The following is a 20,909-nucleotide window of genomic DNA, read 5'->3' as shown; positions in this document are numbered from 1 at the left end:
ACAGAGCAGCTGGCCTTGCTGCTCCTCCCCCACCCACACCCCCCGTGTTCCTCCATGTCCCCCTAGGGACTGTGAGGGAGGAGCAACACCAGCTTAACACTGCCTGCATCCAGGTCACTTTCCCCACCTGGGCTGTGTAAGGGGAGGGCAGGAGAGCAGCAGCTCCTGATGCCTCCCAGCATAGCCCAGGTGGGGAAAGTGACCTGGATGCCCGGAGCGCTTGGTGTCGCTCCTCGCTCCCCCCATCACAGTCCACTACAGGGGCATAGAGGAACATTAAGGGAGGGAGGGCGTGAGTAGTATCTGTGCATCACCCCCACCCCATGTTCCTCTGCCAGGAGGAAGCAGGGAGAAATCAGCCCCCACCCCCCATGCAGCACTTCCCTGCCAGCCAGGAGCAGTTGCTGACTCTATATCCTTGCCCCCTGGGCGGTCGCCCCAGTGGTCCATCCCCTAAGGCCAGCCCTGCTGGGGTAGGGTGACCAGAGGGCCTGATTTTATAAGGACAGTCCTGATATTTGGGGCTTTGTCTTGTATAGGCACCTATTACCCCCCACTACTGGTCCCGATTTTTCCCACTTCCTATGCTGGGGGCACATTTCACTCCAGGCTAGCAGCATGGCTCAGCTGACTTCAGGCCCTGCTCCTCTCCTGCACTGCGTGGGGAAAAGCAGCCTTCAGCCTCCCAACCCCTTTCTGAGGCTTGGCACTTTCAGCCACCGCTTGGGGAGGGGCAGGGAATTCCTACCAGGCGGGGAACGCCCCCAGGGTGTGGGGGGAAGCGGGGGAGGGGTATGAGGCATGCTGCAAGGTAAAGCAGCTCGCCCTTCCATTCCCGTTTCGCCCCCCCGAGCGGAAACAATAGCCCAGGCCTGGGAGCGCGCTGCCAAAGCTGGCCCGCGGCCAAGGTGATTTCCCATAAACCACATGCTCTGGAGAGGCAGTATAAGAGCCGAGCCCAGGAGAAGGGAGGCAGGAGACAGCCACCTCCTCCTCTCCGCGCTGCGCGCAGTACAACTTCCTCCCAGCTCCCCGGGCAGCCACGATGACTGCAGCGCCCCGCGCCAAGGAGGTGGAAGCCCCACGCGCGGCGATCCCCATGCCCTGGCTCGGCCCCAAGGTAGGGGCGCTGTGCGCGCAAGGGATCCGGTGCCCGGCTCCGGGGCGAGCCGTCCGCGCTGGGAGAGTCGGGCTGCAGCTGGCGGCGACACGTGTTGCTTTTCTGCGCTCCCTGCTCTGCCTTCGCGGTTGCTTCTTCCCCCCCCCCGGGCCCTGGGGCTGGTCTGCCGCGCTCTCTGCGCGCCCCTCCGCCGGCCGGGCTGCGCTCCCGCTGCGCCTCGTGTCGTTCGGCCGCGCTTCGCTGACAGCCCCGGCGCAGCTACGCAGCCTGCGAAAAGCCTGGGATGCACCAAGGGCGTTAGGCGCCTCGCTCCAGTCCGTCGCGGTATTGAAGCGCCTAAGTCCCTTTGTGATGGCCGCCTCATCGTGTGCTGCTGTTATGAGCGATTCTGATTCTTTGGTCCCGTTTTGGTTTTGTAAGGATGGTCGTGGCTGGCTGAGTGCAATCCTGCAGGAGCAAACTCAGAGCAGCTCTCTCTGCCTTCGCCTGGCACTCCTGCTTTTTGCCCTTTTCTTGCTCCTTCGCTCTGATAGGCTTTGCCTTTGGATGGAGACAACAGGTCCTCTCCTTCCTGCGCTCTCCTTGTTGCACTGTGTGCTGGCAGAGCAGGGGTCTGAAGCGAGGTTGGGGCAAATTTTCCTCTGTGCCTTGTTTTGTAAAGTGCAACGAGGACTAAGCCAAGACGTAGCTCTTCATACCAGGGAGAGGGAGTGGGTGCGCGCAGGGGCATGCCCAGGGCTCAGAAGACTGTGCAGCTCTCTTTGTCACCTGTCTGGGAAGCTTGTCATGGCCCGGGCCTCACAAGGAGCTTGGGGATGGTTTGGAGAGAACTCATCCCAGAGGACTGTGTTTGACCCCTTTGAGTGGGCTGCTTGCCTGGGATCCCCTCAGCCTATTGGAACATAGCACTAAAGGCCAAGTCTATCTAGCTAACTACCTGTCCTTGGATACTGTCCTAGGATACTGATTCATCAAATGATTTAGCTAGCTAGCTAGATCAGAATACTAAGATCTAGGAGGACTGACAGGTAGCTAACTAGAAGGGTGTACTAAATGTCTGTCTGTCTGTTTATCTGTGCTCTTAGGTCTTCATAGTCTGATCAATCTAGACTGATATATTAAAATCTAGGAGGATCAATAAGTAGTTAGCTAGCTAGATAAGTATATTAAGATCTAGTTGAACAGTTAGCAAGATAGGATACTGATCGGTCAATTGATCTATCTGTCTAGCTAACTCTCTTCCTAGATCTTAATGTATTTAGCTAGCTACCAATCCATCCTCCTAGATCTTAGTATATTGATCTAGCTAGTTAGCTAGCTAGATTGATTAATCGGTATTCTAAGATCTAGGAGGATAGTTAGCTAGACAAATATATCTTAATATTCTCATCTGCCTACCTAGATCGTAGATCAATCAGTATACTATGATCTGTCTCTCTGTCTATCCCCATACACCACATCAACCTATCCCCATACACCACATCTCTCTCTCTCTCGTTATTATTATACAGTGCATAGATTGGCTGGCTATTTTCCACTTATCTCATTTACCCATCCATTTGTATCCCATTGGTTTCAAGGGAGTCACACTAGGGTTGCCCTGTGTTTTCCCTGTAGCCCTTGGAAGTTGGAGTGCCCTGGCTGAGGAATCCTCTGCCATGTCCTTCAAGAGCACAGCCAGGATCACTCCTGACAGCATGTGGATCACAGTGCAAGAGGTCCCATGTCCTGCTTGGAGACGGCATTGCTGTGCTGTTCTGGGCCTGTTCCTAAGCCCACTGGAGTTAATGGAAGGGTCCATGGATCCAGCTCCCTGAAACCAGTGGAGTTCCGGGGTGGGAGGTTACAGCTAGTGCCATAGGACCATAAGAACGGACCTCTAGCCCAGGATCCTGTGTCAAACTGTGACACACACCAGCTGCTTCAGAGGAAGGTGCAAGGAACCCTCGACTCCTCTGTTAACCTTCCCCTGGGAATGTTTCCTCCTGACCCCAGTCAGTTCGAGGGTGGTTGTGCCATGTAGCAGGCAGGTTTATAGAACCTTCCCAGCCTCTTGGTTATTTCTTTAGCATTTGCCTTTGTGACTCTGGGTGTTCTCATTATCCACATAAATGTCCAATCCCTTTTGGAATCCTGCTAAGATTCTGGCCTCTCTGCTACATTGTGGCAGTGAGTTCCACAGGCTAACTGAATGGTGTGTAAAAGAGTTCATGGAGTTAATGCCTAGCCTCAGCTTACACGGAGAGACATGACTCAGTGATGGGGCAATGTGAAAGGAGGTGCAAAGAGAAGCTCAAGGCTGGGGCAGAGGGGCAATGAGGAGTCCTGGAAAGGGAGGACACATTTGCAGCTGGCTCTGAGATGGATGGATTTGAGGAGGTCAGTGAATTAAGATTCTTCTCAGGAGAGGAAAAAGGGAAGGGAGAGACTGCAGGGACGAGTGAGAGCTGGAGGGGTGATGGGAAAGAGAGCTGGAGGAGATGAGACAGAGGGTGCAGAAAAGGGTTGGAGGAGGGAGGAAGAAGGGGTGCAATTGTTGGGAGGTGGAGCATGAGAGGCAGGTGAGAAAAGGAGCCTAGGATGCAAAGAGCAATGGAGGGAGTGGGAAGTGATGGATAAGTGATGGGGCAATGGAGACAGGACAAGATAGCGACTGGTGGAGGCATAGGTGGCATAGGCGCGGTTTCCTGCTCTGCATGGAGGGGTTGTACACACTTGCGTCTGTCAGCAGCCTGGCTCTGAGAGAGCAGCTCAGCTGGCCCGGGGGAGAGCAGGGCTGGGGAATTTCCAGCAGGGGCTGCTCAGCTGACCTGCTCCTCTAATAACAGCAGACTTGGAGTGGGAGAGAGCGGGGAGGGGAGAAGTATTCACAGACTGAACACTTGGGTGCCCACTAAGAAGGATTCATGGCCCGAGCTCCTGGCACAGTAACTTAGGCAGGTCAGTGCTGCTTTTACCCTTCCGGTGAAGTGCCACACAATGCCTGCCTACCATGCCATGCCCGCAGTGCCCATGTCTCTTAGCCATCTCTGCACTGCTAATGGTGCTAACTCCAGAGAGAGAAAAGGATTTGTATGGCAGAAAGACAGACAAACCAGGCAGTTCCTTGGGACATGCCATAGATCAGGAATCCATAGGGCTCTCCATGGGGCCTGGCAGCATCGTTCTAAGTCCACTGACTGGCACAACGAGATCCACAGCAAAGGCTTCAGAGTAGCAGCCGTGTTAGTCTGTATCCGCAAAAAGAACAGGAGTACTCGTGGCACCTTAGAGACTAACACATTTATTTGAGCATACACTTACAAAGGCAAGGGGATAGCCACAGGAAACAGTGCTGGGATACTGCCCTGGAGCCTGCTAGCCATAGGGGCAGCAGGGAGCCCAGGGACATGGATTCTCTGATGGCAGGTGTTCCTGACAACTTCTCCCTTCCTCAGGCATGCCCGGTCTCCTGCACCCTGCTGACTTGCTTCTTCCTCGCTGCCTGCAGCATCCATGAAACGGAGCAGAAAGGCTACTGTGAGAATATCATCACCAAAAAGCACCTGGATAAGCTCCAGGAGCTGGTGAGTATCATGTCCAGCCAGCATGGCTGGTGGGATGGGATCTAGAACATTAGGGGGTGAGGCTGGGGCCTGGTCCTAGCCAGGTGTCCATGCGAGGTGAATGCGTGGTATCCTCCAGGTCCACACTCGACAAGACCAGTGCCTCTATCAGGTGAGAACGGTACCTGCTGAGTTTGATGCCTGAGCCAGGTAGTCATGCCATGGACTCTAGAGTGACTAGTGGGCCAGATTAGCTGGGGCTGCAGATCCGACCAGACTCTGCCCCAGATGAGAGCAGTATTTGTGCCCCACGTGAATGAGACCGATGATAGGCCATCCAGAAGCAAAGCACCCACACAGAGCAAAAATTCCAGGGGAGAGACCTATCAAAACAAAGGGGGAGGTGGGCAGTGGCGATAGCTGGGGGAAGCAGAGTCTCCTGGACGGCCTCTCTGCTCGCCAGCATAGATTGGGATTTGCTGTTAATGAGCATTAGCTCCAGTGTAGAGGATGGGCTGGATCACTGGGATGGGGATGTGAGCCCGCAGTCACTGGCAGGGAAGGAGTGAGGATGGAAGAGAAAGGGAAGGCGAATGTGGGAGAGATTGCAGAAATAAGGAAACAGAAGAGTAGACAGGAGACAGATGTAGTTATCTACCCATCTGTCATCATCTGGAGGATAGATAAAACGTTGGAGTGGGGTAGGAATGCCTTTCTACCTGCATAAAACCCTACTGACACGGTTTGCAGGGTTATGGGTTGGGTGCAGGTGCATTCCAAGCTGTGCTGATTGCAGGCTGGTCTTTTAAGTCTGGGATCTCCTGTAGCCCCAGCCCCACATTCCTCCCTTCTGCATTGGAAGGGAGAGGGAGGATTTCTAGCCCTTCCTTGAAATAAACCGTGGCTCAGTCCAGATTGCGAACCTCGTGAGCATTTAGGAGGAGGATGGAGCACTTGAGATCTGCAGCTGCCGAAGGGTTAACCTTGGGAATCTGGCAGTCCCCTGGCAGGATTAGTTGCAAGGGGACTGAGCCAGGAATCTTCCTGGTCTTCCAGTACTGGGAGGAATTCCCCAGCCTTGTTTCTTGCACAGCTGCTGATCAGGTTAATGGCTGAATACTGGTGGATGCTGACAGGGCATCAGCGGCAGAAGGCAAATACAAAGAGGGCACACGGGGCCAGTCAGGGTTCGGCAGGCATGGTTTTTTCTCCTCGGATCATAAATGATTTGTGAGCGGATCCAGCTGATTCGGGGTCAGAAGTCAAAGGAAGTTCCTGCGATGTCTCCAGCTCCCCCTCCTCATTCTCCCTGACTGCTGCAGTGGATGTCCTTAAATTAAGTTAAAAATTATTTAGACAAATTAGATGTCTTCAAGTCACCAGGGCCTGATGAAATGCTTCCGAAAATACTCAAGGAGCTGACTGAGGAGATATCTGAGCCATTAGCAATTATCTTTGAAAAGTCATGGAAGATGGGAGAGATTCCAGAAGACTGGAAAAGGGCAAATATAGTGCCAATCTATACAAAGGGAAATAAGGACAACCCGGGGAATTATAGACCAGTCAGCTTAACTTCTGTATCCGGAAAGATAATGGAGAAAATAATTAAGCAATCAGTTTGCAAACACCTAGAAGATAAGGTGATAAATAGCAGTCAGCATGGCTTTGTCAAGAACAAATCATGTCAAACCAACCTGATAGCTTTCTTTGACAGGGAAACAAGCCTTGTGGCTAGGGAGGAAGCGGTAGACGTGGTATATCTCGACTTTAGTAAAGCTTTTGATAATGTCTTGCATGACCTTCTCATACACAAACTAGGGAAATGCAACCTAGGTGCAAAACTGGGTTGGGTGCAAAACTGGTTGGAAAAACGTTCCTAGAGAGTAGTTATCAGTGGTTTACAGTCATGCTGGAAGGGCATATCAAGTGGGGTCCTGGAGGGATCAGTTCTGGGTCAGATTCTGTTCAATATCTTCATCAATGATTTAGATAATGGCATAGAGAGCACGCTGATAAAGTTTGCGGATGATATCAAGGTGGGATAAGTTGCAAGTGCTTTGGAGGATGGGATTAAAATTCAAAATGATCTGGACAAACTGGAGAAATGGTCTGAAGTAAATAGGATGGAATTCAATAAGGACAAATGCAAAGTACTCTGCTTAGGAAGTAACAATCAGCTGCACACATACAAATGGGAAATGACTGCCTAGGAACGGGTACTGCCGAAAGGGATCTGGGGGTCATAGTGGATCAGAAGTTAAATATGAGTCAACAGTGTAACACTCTTGCAAAAAACGCAAACATCATTCTGGGATGTATTTGCATGAGTCTTGTAAGCAAGACACTAGAAGTAATATTTCTGCTCTACTCCACGCTGATTAGGCCTCAACAGGAGTATAGTGTCCAGTTCCGGGCGCCACATTTCAGAAAAGATGTGGCCAAATTGGAGAACGTCCAGAGAAGAGCAACAAAAATGATTAAAGGTCTAGAAAACATAAGCTGTGAAGGAAGATCGAAAAAATTGGGTTTGTTTATTCTGGCAAAGAGAAGACTGAGAGGGGACATGAGAACAGTTTTCAAGTACATAAAAGGTTGTTACAAGGAGGAGGGAGAAGAATTGTTCTTATTCTCTGAGGATAGGAGAAGAAGCAATGGGCTTAAATTGCAGCAAGGGTGGTTTAGGTTGGACATTAAGAAAAACTTCCTAACTGCCAGGGCGGTTAAGCACCGGAATAATTTGCCTAGGGAGGTTGTGGAATCTCTGTCATTGGAGATTTTTAAGAGCAGATTGGACAAACACCTGTCAGGGATGGTCTAGATAATACTTAGTCCTGTCTTGAGTGCAGGAAACTGGACTAGACGACCTCTCCAGGTCTCTTCCAGTGCTATGATTCTGTGTCCTTATTAATTAGCCAGGGTCCTGTTTAGATCTCACTTACACTGTCATCACTTTATGAGGTTAGTCCCGAGTCACATTAGGGGGAGTGAGAGGAGAATCAGGCCCCGTGGAGTTATTCCAGATTGACACAGGGGTGAGTGACCGGGCAATCAGGCTACCACCGTGCAAATACTGCGCTAATGATCCCGATGCAGCACTACCCCTTTCAGCACTTTTATACTGTGCCAGGAAGCCAGGCCGTGAATCCAGTTGTGCCCCCAGGCAAGCATTCGATCACTAATCCAGTTGCTGCTGTCCCAGCTCTGACAGAGTCCAAAGTCGAAAGTTCCCTTGGTTGGATGGTTGCCACTGTCCTCATTGCTTTGGGCACAAAGGTCAGAGTTGGGAGCGTGAAATCAACTCGAAGATAGCCGGACTAGTCAAAGGATTTCCCTCCTGTGTTCTCCAGTCTGGTACAGCGATCACAGCCGCACACCCCCTCCCTGGCCCGCCTCAGCCAGCTGTACTCTGTATCTCATAAATGTTTGCTAGCAACCGCCTCACTACAGGCCCAGTGGATAATGAAACAATTGTTCCCACTAATACATGCTCTCCTAGCAGCCCTGTTTCTTCCTAGCCTGGAACGCAGACTCAGAGTCGTTCCCGTATTCCCTGGAGGAGAGCTTTTCGTCCTGAAATTGAAAACCTCTGCTGGTCAGGGCCTTTTCAGATGCAGTTGCTGTTTCACTCAGCTCCTCTGCAAAGTTATTCTGCAGAGCGCTGAGTCAGCCTGTGAAGAGCTAGGGGCAGCGGGGTTGATTTTTATGGCCTTTTGCTTTCCTCTGACAAGGCATATCCTGGCCCCCTGATGAAGAAGGACGACTGCCTCTTGTTTGTTTGGCCGAGGATTGGGAATGCTCATAGCCTCATCAGGGCTACGCCTCTCCACAGAACTGCCTGTTCCTTCATTATATCTGTTTACCCTCCAGACCTCCAGGGAATTGCATGGAATATCATCATGTCACAGTTATATTGTACCTTCCAGCAACAAGGATCTAAAGCATGTTACAAAAAAACCCTGCATCCTCTCCTAAAATGCAGCTGTGTATGGGGAGATGAGCCGCAACTGAGTGACACGGAGGAGAACATTTTGGCCAGGACAGTAGGGCAAATTCCTCTGTGACGAGTGACTCTGTAATCACGAGCGTGTCTGCAGAGCAGAGGCGGGGATCTGGCTTTAAAACCTGGATGGAAAAATGATAGATTGTGTGGAAGAATGTATTTAGTATGTGTTAGAATGATAGATGCTGAGATGAATCTCTAGTCCCAGGAAGTGAACCTATAATGCTAGGGAACCTTGTACAGAGTCCCTTCCTGTGGTGCTAACAGCTCCCTGATTATAGCCCTTGCATAGTGCCCTGCCCTAATTCTATCCAGAGCAGCTGGGTTCCTCCTGCTCTGCTGAGTCTCCTCTCTGCAGGCCCTAGAGGCTGGTGCGATCATCAGGTGCCTGCTTAGAGGGGAACCACAGCCTGGCTGGATTCCTGTTAAAGGGCTGCAGTGTGACATTGTGCTTCTCATTTGCAGATTGACTCCCAGATGCTGATGTCCTGCCACGTCTCCTTTGAGTTCATTGATAAGCAGGAACTGGTGAGTGGGCTTTGTCTGACCACCTGCTAGCCTGAGCAAAACAATTCCTCAGGATGGCAGAGTATGTGCATTAGCCCCCGGGTACAGGAGGAGCTAAATCCAGAGGGGAGTCTCAGCAGCCTGGAGAGAAAGGAGGGGCTTGTAGCCTTCAGAGAGAGGGGCTTGATTTCCATCGAGGCCACACACTACTTCTGTGATTTTGGGAAACTCATTTAATCGCTCTGTGCCTCAGTTTCCCTTCTGCAAAATGGTGGTTGGTAATTCTTCCTTAAGGAAGGAAGCTCTTTGAGTCTCTTACTGTTTGTATGTTCAGTACTTAGCATGATAGGGCTCCGATCCTGCTGGGGCCCTGAAGATAACATTGTAATACAAATAAGACTATTTCTGGGAAAATTTATACCTTTCAGCATGTAAATGATACTGCTTTAGGCTCCCTGAGATACACTCGCACTTGCTGAAGTGTAACTGATGTCCCTTACACATCACCTTTGGGCTGGGCGGGGGAGGGAGGAAAGCCAGCATAGCTTACATACGAAGGGCCAGATTTTCAGAGTGCTCAGAATGTTGCATCGTCTTAGAGCTATCTTTGAACATGGCAGGGACTGGGGGGAAGGGGTCTCCCTGGGCTGGAGGCTGAACAGTCTCTCTGGATACATGTACCCCAGGTTGTAAAGTGCAGTGGGCAGTGCAGCAGTTCTGTATTGCAGCCAATAACCTGTCCATTTTTGCGTCCCAGGGTGACCGCATCTGCTATGTCAAAGCGGCTTTCCCTCGGCTGGAGGACATCCTTGACAAAATGAAATTCAAGAAGAACTCAGATAATTTTAACAAGACAAAAGACGTGCAAAACATGTACGAGAAAATCGATGAGAATCAAGTTCCATGCATTGATGCCCAGGATGATCACGAGCGTGAGGTACATTCTGGGAGCCAGCCACAGATCCCTAGGCTAATGAGCACAGGGGCGAGAGGAGGGCATGCAGCCCTCAGTGGAATGGGGCGGTTTGGGTCAGGCTGGTCCCTGCTGCACTAGGAAGCTGGGTGGACGTCCCTATTGGGAAGAGACTAACTCTCAGAGCACTGAGGGTGACCACATGGACTCTGGAGGGTGGCTCCAGACTAGATGACCTCCTGAGGTCTCTTCCAACCCTAATCTTCTGTGATTCTATGAAGGAGTTCCACACTGTGTCGCAATATGTGACCGGTGGTTGCTGTTGGCTGGGAATGATCATTAACCACACACTGGGCTCATTAGAGCTGGAGCTGGGGTCAGAGGGTCCCGGCCTGGCAGATGAAAGAGCAGAGCAGGAAGCGCAAAGCTGGGAATAGTCCCAGCCTCCCTGGTAAGAGCCTTCCCTGTGAAAATAGCAGGGCAAGAGTCCAAGAGCCTCAGGGGTTCTCGAGAGACTCCCAAAGCCACACTGGTGCATGGGGGAAATTCTGAGCAGTTTGGAGCAGGAGCGATGGAAGACTTGCTTTGGGTGACCCAGGGCACAGGCTAATTCTCAGCATGCGCAAACACAAGGAATTACAGGACTTTGCTGTGCAGCCCTCAGGTGTATCAGACTCTGCTCCCAGCAGGGAACAGTAACTTTGGCTGGGAGCTCCCCTGTGAACTGCTCTAGGCCAGAGTCACCCAAAGGGCCCAGGCACCAACAGGGTCACCATCCAAGCTCAGACTTCTCCCTAATGCTTTTCTGCCTGCATTTGGTCCTGCCAAGAGCACCTGGAATCCTAGCCTAGGTGTAAATGGGCCTGATCCAGCTTTCACTGGTGGAAGTGACAAATCTCCCACTGACTTCAACGGGAGTAGGATCACACTGAGTGGGCCCGATCCTGATCTCATTGAGGTGACATGGGAAGACTCCCATTGATTTCAATGAGAATGGGATCAGACCCAGTGGTCCTGATCTTGCCCTCAGATCATATTTACACCGAGTAGTTTCACTGATTGCCATAGTGCTGCGAGCGGAGAGTCAGACCCTGTGCGGTACCTGGTGCTCCTAGAGGTTTGGCAATCGTCGGACAAGGGAGAGTTCAACACAGTTTCTGTTCTCTGGGTTGTCTCCTGGCTCCTGAGTCCTGCTCTCTGCTTAGCTCTCCCAGGCCTGCTCCAGGGAGTTCTCCATGCCTCCTGAGAAGATGCTACAACTTGTGAAGGATTTCTTTCAAGAAGTTATGGACCTCTTAGACAAAAATGTGGATTTCACACGCGATTGCAGCAAAATCTACCAGAAGTGCTCTGACGCCCCGAAAAAGGAACCATCATCTCCAGGTGAGAAACTAGGACAGCTGTTCTCCCCGGGCCCCCTCCTCTTGAGCTGCATCATCTAACGCCAGCCAGGGCAGTGATTCACATGCCTGATTGTTGTGGAGATTTCTACCATTACAAGACTGCAGCTTTTACACAGGAACATGCTTGTGTGCGTGCGAGCGTTTGTCCCTGTGAATGGGTGTGTATAATGTTTGTGGTGTCACACGGGGGGGGGGTATATATGTTGGTATGCTCACCTGCATCTGCACTGGATTGCACTCGTGTGTGTCTTTATGACTGTGCTTACCTGTGTGTGTATATCTGCATTTTCTGTGCGTGTGTGTCTTTATGACTGTGCTTACCTGTGTGTGTATATCTGCATTTTTTCTGTGTGTGTGTGTGTGTGTGTGTGTGTGTGTGTGTGTGTGTGTGTGTGTGTACTGGGCAGGTTTGCATTTGTGTGACTGCTAATGAGGGAGAAAGCTCCAAATGGATCAGAGCACAGGTGCTGGAACTAGGGGGGCTGCTGCAACCCCTGGCTTGAAGTGGTGTCCATTAAATCCAGAGTTGACAGTTCAGTTCAATGGTTCTTAGCACCCCCACTGTACAAATTGTTCCAGCGCCCCTGGGTCAGAGAGAGGCCCCCAAATCGAGAAGTTGGTTTGGAAGTGGTGGTCTCACTCTTGGCTCTGAGAAGAGGGCTGGATGGCTCTCTGGGGCTGTGGGTTTGGCTGTCATTCTGCAAATACTGCAACCTCGTTTGCGGTATTTCTGCTTCTAGCTGAAACCAAGAAATTCAGAGGCAGGAGCAGAAATTGGTAACGTGAAAGAAGCTCCAGGAAAACCTCAAACCTGACTCAGGCTGGGCTGCAGGTTTGGGGCCTAGTCGTTTATCTGCAACGGCTCGTCTGGGAGTAAGGACGGACTTGTGGCTTGGGCGCAGCTCTCGGAGGCAGGCTCCTGGCTGCTTTCTGCCACCAACACACTGGCCAAGTCGCGTTCCCGCCCCTTGCCTCGTTTTCCCCATCTGTACAGTGGAAAAAATCATCTTGGCCTCCAGCTACCTGGCTCCGATCGGGGGGGATCTTTGTAAAGGCAGAGTGGAAGATGCAGTGCTATTGTCTGTCCCTGTGGGCTACCTGTGTCCAAGTCCATGTTGCATGTGATATGTTTGCATGCACACCAAGAAGAAGCTCCCATCTGTCCTCCCCACAAGTAGGATCTGTCCTGTGTCTTGTGACTGAGATGAGGGGACACGGTGAAACTAACACTCCTCTCCCGCTGATCCTGTTGCTTGTGCAGCTGCTGCTGGTGATGACACGAGCCTCAGACCCTCCGCTGCCTCTGGACAAGGGCCTGCCGCCATGTGGACACTGCCTTGCTTGTGCACACTAACAGTCCCAGTCCCGATCTCCGTGCACTGGCTCTCCACTACCGCCACTCCCTCTGTCCCCTGGCCTGCTGTCTGCATGCCTTCCGAACCCCTTCCTTCTCACTAATCACTTCCACTCCCCAGCTCCCGGGCTGCTCTCTGTGTGCTGCTCGTGGGTCTGCATTTCACAGCCTCTCTGGGCAGCTCACACCCTCTCTTTGCTCTGCCCGCCGCTGCCCTTATTCTGAACTCTCTCTGTTTCGCTTTGCACTTGTTTCAGTGACTCTGGCACCAGCCCACCCAAGCTAAGCCTGGGTCCTGGGGAAGGGGAAAAACCTAAAGGCTGTTCCTGCTCTTCCTGGAGGCTGGTTACTCTATGGCCTTTCTCTCTCTCTCTCTGGTTCTTTCAGGTGTGGTGACGAACCGTGACTGCAACTGTCCATCCCCAAGCTCCCCTCGTGAGGGACCCCCAGCCTCTTCCCACCCAGCCTTGGCCACCAAGCCCTTCCCTTCCACTGTACCCCACCTGGGCAGCAAGAAGGCAGCTGCCAGCACCCGCCTGGCACACAGCCAGCCTGCTGCCATGCAAACCCCAGTCAAGTTAGACAGCAGCACTAAGCCCAGGGTATCCAGGAGCACGCACAGAGGCCTGGTTGCTGTGGAGATCCAGGGGGTCTCGGCTGGCATTTCTGCCAGTGTGTCCTCACCACCAGCAGAACTGAAGCTAGCATCAGCATCACAGGGACCTGATAGTGGGTCCATCAGCATCGAACTGCTCCTGGACCTAACCGAACCTCCCAGCCAGGAGCCCCCTAGCACTGAGGACATCTTCACCTCCCCTCCCAGCCTCCCAGCCTCTAGTGGAGAGACACTACGGAGAGAGGAGATCCATCCCACTGGGACAGAGGCTGAGCAAATCCAACCATGGCCAACTGGGCTCAGAAAGTTCCTCCACATGCCTGGTTTACCAGACCCATCCCCCAGCGTGAAGCAGATCCAACCACAGGCAGAAGAAGATGTCACCCAAGCCACCTGGACATTCTCAGCAGCAGACCCAAGCACCCACCGGATGGATCCCAGCAGTACCGATGCCATGTCCACCCCAGCTCTGACATCCGAGGCAGCGGAGGCCTCGGGAGCAGACCTTGGTGGCCGATTGGTGACCCCCCTGCCCAGTGAGCTGTGGCCGAGCCCCTCTCTGGGCTCCAAGGAGCCCATCTCTGTAGTGCAACACCGGTTCTCCAGGATGGCTGCTATCACTGACAGATCCCCTGCCCCAGAGACACTCCCCGGGGGGAGTCCTCAGCACCCTGCAGGGCAGAGCAAAGCCCCAGACACGCAGCGCACCATGGAGCTCCGAGGAAAGAGAACAGGGGGGCTGCCCAGGTTCAGAGAGCCCGACGACAACCTGGCAGGGCCCATCCCTGACCTTAACATCCTTCCTCCGAACACAGAGCAGCATAGGAAGAAGGCGCAGCCCAAGGAGATCCAGCGGGAGGTCATGTCCTATGTGCTGGTGGCAATCCTAGCGATCGTGGCGATCCTGCTAGCTGTCGGAGGCCTCCTCTTCTACAAGCATAAATCCAGGGTAAGCGCCTCACCAAGCCACCCCCACTGGGGGCATGTTGGCTAGTCCCAGAAGCTCCTGGGGCGGGCAGGGGGTGTCTTGCAGGCAGGGCTGTCTAGTTGGTTAAAGACACATCATCTCCCAGCCCCTTCCTGTCAACCAAGTAGGTGTGGGCACCTGGGGAAAACCCCGCCCCACCCAAGCACTGAGACAGCATCTCGAGTGATTAGAGCAGGAGGCTGGGAGTCGGGAGACCTGGGTTCTGTTCGCAGCTCTGTAAGGTGGCCTTGGACAAGTCACTCTCCCCCCCCAAAAAAAATCCATGCCTGTTTCCCCGCTGTAAAATTCCTTGCATGGCACACTCATCAGGGTCTGCAAAGTACTGGAGGGGCTCAGGTGGAAGGGTAGGGTGTGGGGAGAGCAGTTCTTGTAACTGGGAACGTCCCAACCCCCTGCTCCATGGGAGCATGTTTGGGGCTATGAATGCAGTGAGAGATGGGCCTGAGGTGGGGGATGTCTGGGGTGGGGAAGAGCCTCCAGTCCCAGCGGCCTCCTCCCATGGGAGAGCCTGTCTGTTCGCACCTCCCCCCAGGGCTCTGGCTAACACTGGGTACTCTGCTCCCTCAGGGCTCTGGCATCTTGGGGCACTGCCCACTGCAGGGAGAAGGAGATAGAAAGGGTCCAGGAGCTTCTCCCGCTCATGGAGGGAGTTCCCTGCTGCCAGCACAGACCCCTACCTAGGCTCCCAACCAGTCCAAGACTGATTCTTCTATTTCCCCCACACAGACCCAAGAGAGACGGCTGCAGCAGAGAGGGAATGTCCTAGAAGAGCAGGAGGGAAGGTAAGAGACTATGGAGAGGCTGTGACCTAGGGCTGCAAAACTGGGGTTTCTCCTCCTCTGGGTCTCAGAGGGCTTTGCAGCCTCTTCTCTGGCATGCAGTGTCCTATCCCTCTGGCCTCCCACCTTGGAGGGCTTGGCCCAAGAGCCTGCTGCAGACCCAGCCCCTGCATGGCCAATGAGTTGCTGCCTGGCAGTGAGGGCACCAGGCATATCCCTGTGCAGCACAGATGGGCATCACCAGCTGAACCTTCTTCCCACATTCAGCCCCTGGCATTGGTCGAACCCCTGGATATTGCTTCTTTTTGCAGACCGCTGAATGGAGTGGAGGAGCCTCTGGAGCCGTGGGTGCACAGCGAGCTATGAGGTAAGGCGCCCCACTTTATCCGGACGACAGCCCCCCTCTAAATCAGGCACCTCTCCTGCAGCCCGGCACAGTGGGGGGTTTGGAATGACGTATGCAGACTCTGGGGTTAATATTCAGCCAGGCACTGAGCACAAGGCTGCCAGCTTATTGCTTGGCAGCTTAAGCACCTGGAAATTGATTCCAGGTTTCCTAGTTGTTGTGCAAGGCCCTTGGCAACAGGGAATTTAATTGTCCCTGTCTGGTTCCTGTCTAGGACCCACATTCAGCACTGGCATAACTGGGCGGAACACCATTAATCTGGATCGGGGCTGGCAGTGGTGGGTCAGGCTTCTGCCAGCCAGGGATGTGTTCAGCTGTAAAGGGCAGTTCTGCTCTGAAAAGTGGCTCTGAAATTGTCCTCTCCCTACTCTGCAAATATGCTCCTGGGGGTATCTGAGTCAGTGCTGAGTTCCTGCTCAAGTCACTCCTGGTAGCCCTGCAGGGCCAGCCCGGCTGTAGGAGAAGGGTCTGGAGTCTGGTCCCATTTGCCTTGCAGAGCCAGGCTGGCTACAGGAGAAGGGTCAGGAGTCTGGTTCCATTTGCCCTTCAGGGCCAGCCCAGCTATGGGAGAAGGGTCAGGAATCTGGTTCCATTTGCCCTTCAGGGCCAGCCCGGCTATGGGAGAAGGGTCTGGAGTCAGGTCCCATTTGCCCTGCAGGGCCAGTCCAGCTATGGGAGAAGGGTCAGGAGTCTGGTCCCATTTGTCCTGCAGGGCCAGCCTGGCTATGGGAGAAGGGTCTGGAGTCTGGTCCCATTTGCCCTGCAGGGCCAGTCCAGCTATGGGAGAAGGGTCAGGAGTCTGGTCCCATTTGCCCTTCAGGGCCAGCCCGGTTATGGGAGAAGGGTCTGGAATCTGTTCCCATTTGCCCTTCAGGGCCAGCCCGGCTATGGGAGAAGGGTCAGGAGTCTGTTCCCATTGCCCTTCAGGGCCAGGCCGGTTATGGGAGAAGGGTCTGGAGTCTGTTCCCATTTGCCCTTCATGGCCAGCCCAGCTATGGGAGAAGGGTCAGGAGTCTGTTCCCATTTGCCTTGCAGAGCCAGGCTGGCTACAGGAGAAAGGTCAGGAGTCCAGTTCCATTTGCCTTCAGGGCCAGCCCGGCTATGGGAGAAGGATCTGGAGTCTGTTCCCATTTGCCTTGCAGAGCCAGGCTGGCTACAGGAGAAGGGTCAGAAGTCTGTTCCCATTTGTCCTTCAGGGCCAGCCCGGCTATGGGAGAAGGGTCTGGACTCTGGAGTCTATTCCTTGCTGTGTATTGGCAGATCTGGTTATTAAGTGCCAATGCCATTCGGTGACCCATCTGCAAACCCACTGCTGGAGATGGGGCTGCACAAGGGTCACCTAATTTGGCCTGTAAAACCTTTCTGACCAGTGATGTGCAAGTCCCAGTGGGAGTCTCAGATCCCAGGGAAGGGGAATCACCTTTTTCCTTGTCAACTGGGCAGGTTTGTTTTGGCGTGACTGACTCTAAACACAGGGTCACGCAATGCTGGTTTTGCAGAGCCAACTGCACTTGACACCCCCTCTTAGACAAACCCAACAGCCCATAACCCTTGGAGAGATGCTGATCCCCTGAGCATCTTGTTCTGCAGGCTGGTTTCTTCCTACCCAGCTGTCTACTTTTAGCTATTCTAGTTTCAGTTTAGTGCAACCCAGCATGAAGTGTCTGTGAGCCAGGTAAACAACCCCACCTGCCAAAAGGCTCCATTTCTGCAAGTTGAGGAAGCTGGGAGCCTCTGGCATAAACACTGAATATCAGTGAGCCCAACCGCTCCCTCCTGGGTAAACATTTAAGCCTGACTGGGCATGCAGCTGCATCCTGCGCTCAGGAGAATCTCAGCCCCGCATCAGCCACCCTTCCAAGTCTCCCTGGAGCAGCCCATGTCACCGCGCTGATTTCACTCTCCTTTCATTTCCAGCTGTGCCTTTTCTGTCCCAGGAAGAGCAGCAGCTTCGAACCCTCCCTTTTGTGTGGGATCTTGGCCGCATCTGGAGGAGAATGTACAGCAGCTGGACCCCTCCTCTGTCATCCCCAGTGTCAACGACCATCCCTTGCTCCCGCTCTCTCTTCCTCTCTGCAAGGTCGGGAGAGACTGAAAGATCTGGAAATGGATGCTGTTTATTCTTGGCACTGGAGCCTGGGTTCCGCGCTGCCCCACGCCCCGGCCAATCCCACCCCTTGCTCTCTAGCTACTGGCAAGCGGGAGCAGCCTGCAGGATCACCCACTGCCACCAGGATGGACAAAGTTTGGCTCTGATGAAGAGAGATAAACAGTCCTGGGAATCACGTTGTCTGAACCTCTGCAGCCTGGAAGGGGTTAGGTGGACTCTGCAGCAAGTTAGGATGGCCTGATGTTGGCTCCTTCAGGGGCTGGCTGTGACTGCAGTGGAGGGCTCGGCGAGAAGGGGCATGCCTGGGCAGGAATGAGAGGACTCTGCTGAGCCAGCCAGATTGTCGTTGCTCCCTGCCTACTCTGGGTCGGAGTTGAATGCAGGAGGGCTGGGGACTGAAGTCTGGGGTCTCTTTCTTCCCGCTTAGACCAGCTCTATCTCGTGATGTGGCAGAGGGGATCAGCTGCTTTTTGGATAGGCTGCCACCTGGCCGCGAGCCGAGTCTGCCTCTAACCCCACGCTCCCAGCCTCTCACTCTGTCTGCCTCAGCACGGTGGGCTTTGGAATGATACCCCTTTGTGTGATCATCAGATGGTCCCTTTCAGGAGTCATTTTTAACTACATCCACAAGCCAGTGCCGGTCCCCTCCATGCCACGAGGCTGCTGTGTCTGGCTGTCTGGCCCCTCCCCCCCCATGCCCTTCGCCAGATGCCTATTGGCTCAGCATATTGACTCTGGGATTGGTATCTGACCTTTGGAGTTCCCACCCCTGCAAAGTATGTCCCTGTCCTCTCTCGAGTCCGCCCCTTTATCCCCCTGCACTCCAGTGAGAGGTCGAGGCCCTGCAAAGAAAGGAAGGGGCACCCTGACTTCTAGGGCACCTTGCTCCTCCCATACCCAGGACATGCTGCAGAGTGGGGAATAGGGTACAAATTGGGGTCCCAGGTCCCAGCTCCCGAAGGAAATAAAACCTCTACACTGTGAATTTTAACTCTCTCCTGCTTCCCCCGGAGCAGTAAGGGCTGGCTGGTGTTTGGGTTAGTCCCTACCGCTCCCTTCCCCGACTCTCAGCTGGCCATCCATCTTTCTTGTGCCTTCTGTCTATCATTCTGTTCTCCTCCCCCGTTCCCTGTCCAGGCGTTCTGCTTGGCTTGATGTTGCTGATGTCCCTGAGCCGGCCTCAGGTTGGGAGAACTGCTTTTATGCATTAATGTATTGGAGGAATCTCCTTCTCCTGTAAAGTATTATATTGGAGGGAGCGGGTGTGACCGGCGGTGGGAACTGCAGGCGGTGGGTCACGGCTGGTGGGCGGCGTTCTAATGCAAGCTGGCCTTGTGTTCTGGACTGGATGTTTATGACTGTGCTTTAAGAGACTGAATAGGTCTTGTGCTGTCGAGGACTTTTTATCCCGTAACATGGGTGCAACAGACCAACGGGCCTTTGATCCTGTGTGTATATCTCAGTAGGGTCATGTGAGATGGAACTCATTTAGCGAATTACGTTGCATGGAGACCATGATGCCCCTGGAAGTGACAGCCCTGTGCTAGCTGGTGCGGTCCATCTATATAGCTCTGGTCAGGAAGTGGGACACGGACCAATTTCAAGCTGATCACAGCTAGGCTCATCCCTGTCTTTAGTCACCTCCTGGCTCAGCTGTTAAAATGCCGGGGAGCTTTGCCAGCCTTCCATGCTGTCCCCATTGTGCTGCGGAGGCTCAGAGAGGTTCAGGCCTGTACTGTGCTGAGAGCAGATCACGCAGCGAGTCAGCGTCCGGACCCAGCACAGGTCCCACAACTCCCAAGTGCTCGACCTGGTCCAGTGGGCCACTGGAGCTCCCGTTGCACTGTTGACATGCCCCCTTTCTAATCTTGGCAGCCCAGTCTGCAGAGGGCTCCGGATGGCCTCAGTCACCTCCGCTCCCCAGGAGGGGGCTGTGCCACCCACCTCTGCCATCCCCTGCACTGGTGGCCCATCCCATTCAGACATTAACCCCGTTTGACCACACAGACCTTACATTTGCCTCCAGCCTCTCTCTGATCTTCGCTGTCCCCTCCAGGACCCTCCATCACTGGGTAGATGGCGTTACTCTTCCAGCTGATCTGCGCCCTCCCTTCACTCCATCTGACCTCTCCCCCTCAACAGCACCATTGTCTTCCACCTGCTGCGGGCCTGCTCTGCATCATGTGGCAGAAGAGCCCACATTGGGGCCGATCCCCAGCTGGAGTAATTCAACAGAGTTCCCATTGCCTTCAGCGGTTTACGCCAGCTGAGAATCTGGCCCATGACATCAGACTTTGCTGACACTCAGCATCTGAGCTTATTCTAGGGCCAAATGCTGAGCGGGTGTAAATCAGTCTAACTATGGAACTCGGCTGATGGGGATGTCTCTGCTTTCAGCGATAAATGTTTTATTTTTTTAAATGGTGGGAGAAAACCTATTTAAACCTGATATTTTTAAATTATTAATATTTTTCTTTAAGTATATTTATTAAGTCCAATGGCACATTCCACTTCCAGTGCGGCGTGCGAGTGTGGTGAGATATACACACAGCTCAGGTGTCAAGGGCACAGAGAGTCTGCTTCGGATCTCACGTACCCCTGTGCAACCCAGGAGTCATTCCGCTGAGTTCAGTGGAGTCAGATTGCTTGATTGTGAATAGGATCAGCATCATGGCTGTAAAGTCCATCTGCTCATCAGCCCGCCAGATCTTGGTGCGGCGTCAGCCAACGTAGCTCTGTGGCATGCAGTGGATCTGCACTGATTTCCGCCAGCTGAGCATGTGGGGCTAACAATACAGGGTTTGACTCTGTCTACTAGAACTATGCACCTGCCATGTCATATTATTCCACATATATTAGCCGATGGGAGAGAAGCTCCCAACAAAGGGAGTTGTTTTTATTCTACCTGTTTGTCTCTTTTTTTTATATGTCGAAATTGTGAATTTATTTTATACAAAGTCATTTAATAAATAATGTCTATTTAAAAAAAACAAATAGAAAACACCTTTTGTATTTAACAGTAATGGTAATAATAAAAACCAGATGTGTGGCGCTTTGTAACTCTTGGGTAGTGGACTTGTGCTTGCTGGTCATTAGAATGCTCACCCTGCTCTCAGCCTTTGATTTAGTGGGTGTTGGTCCTGCTTTGAGCAGGGGGTTGGACTAGAT

At 53.1% G+C, this 20,909-nt stretch overlaps 1 protein-coding gene across 2 annotated transcripts; it reads left to right on the top strand.

Annotated features, from left to right (window-relative positions):
* Positions 1 to 971: 971 nt before the first annotated feature.
* On the top strand, positions 972 to 20,633 carry CSF1 (colony stimulating factor 1). Of its 2 annotated transcripts, none has more exons than XM_032795603.2 (9): positions 972 to 1,120; positions 4,558 to 4,686; positions 9,131 to 9,193; positions 9,930 to 10,109; positions 11,291 to 11,468; positions 14,274 to 14,407; positions 15,173 to 15,228; positions 15,537 to 15,592; positions 17,549 to 20,633. In XM_032795603.2, exons 1-8 carry the CDS (start codon positions 1,046 to 1,048, stop codon positions 15,589 to 15,591), a joined length of 870 nt encoding a protein of 289 aa, XP_032651494.1. In that variant the 5' UTR covers positions 972 to 1,045; the 3' UTR covers position 15,592; positions 17,549 to 20,633. The 2 variants fall into 2 exon arrangements, with proteins under 2 accessions (XP_032651494.1, XP_032651493.1); XM_032795602.2 differs by having other exon boundaries at positions 13,230 to 14,407.
* The last annotated feature ends 276 nt before the right edge of the window (positions 20,634 to 20,909 follow it).

Source organism: Chelonoidis abingdonii, chromosome 4, assembly GCF_003597395.2.
Source record: "Chelonoidis abingdonii isolate Lonesome George chromosome 4, CheloAbing_2.0, whole genome shotgun sequence".
Taxonomy (NCBI): Eukaryota; Metazoa; Chordata; order Testudines; family Testudinidae; genus Chelonoidis; species Chelonoidis abingdonii.
This window is presented reverse-complemented; position numbering and strand designations above follow the sequence as displayed.

Bases quoted from the DNA above. Each gene is read 5' to 3' on its own strand.
- CSF1 (XM_032795602.2), top strand. From the start codon at position 1,046: ATGACTGCAGCGCCCCGCGCCAAGGAGGTGGAAGCCCCACGCGCGGCG. The intron at 1,121-4,557 runs GTAGGGGCGCTG...TCCCTTCCTCAG, and splicing joins TGCCCTGGCTCGGCCCCAAG to GCATGCCCGGTCTCCTGCAC. The intron at 11,469-13,229 runs GTGAGAAACTAG...TGGTTCTTTCAG, and splicing joins AAAGGAACCATCATCTCCAG to GTGTGGTGACGAACCGTGAC.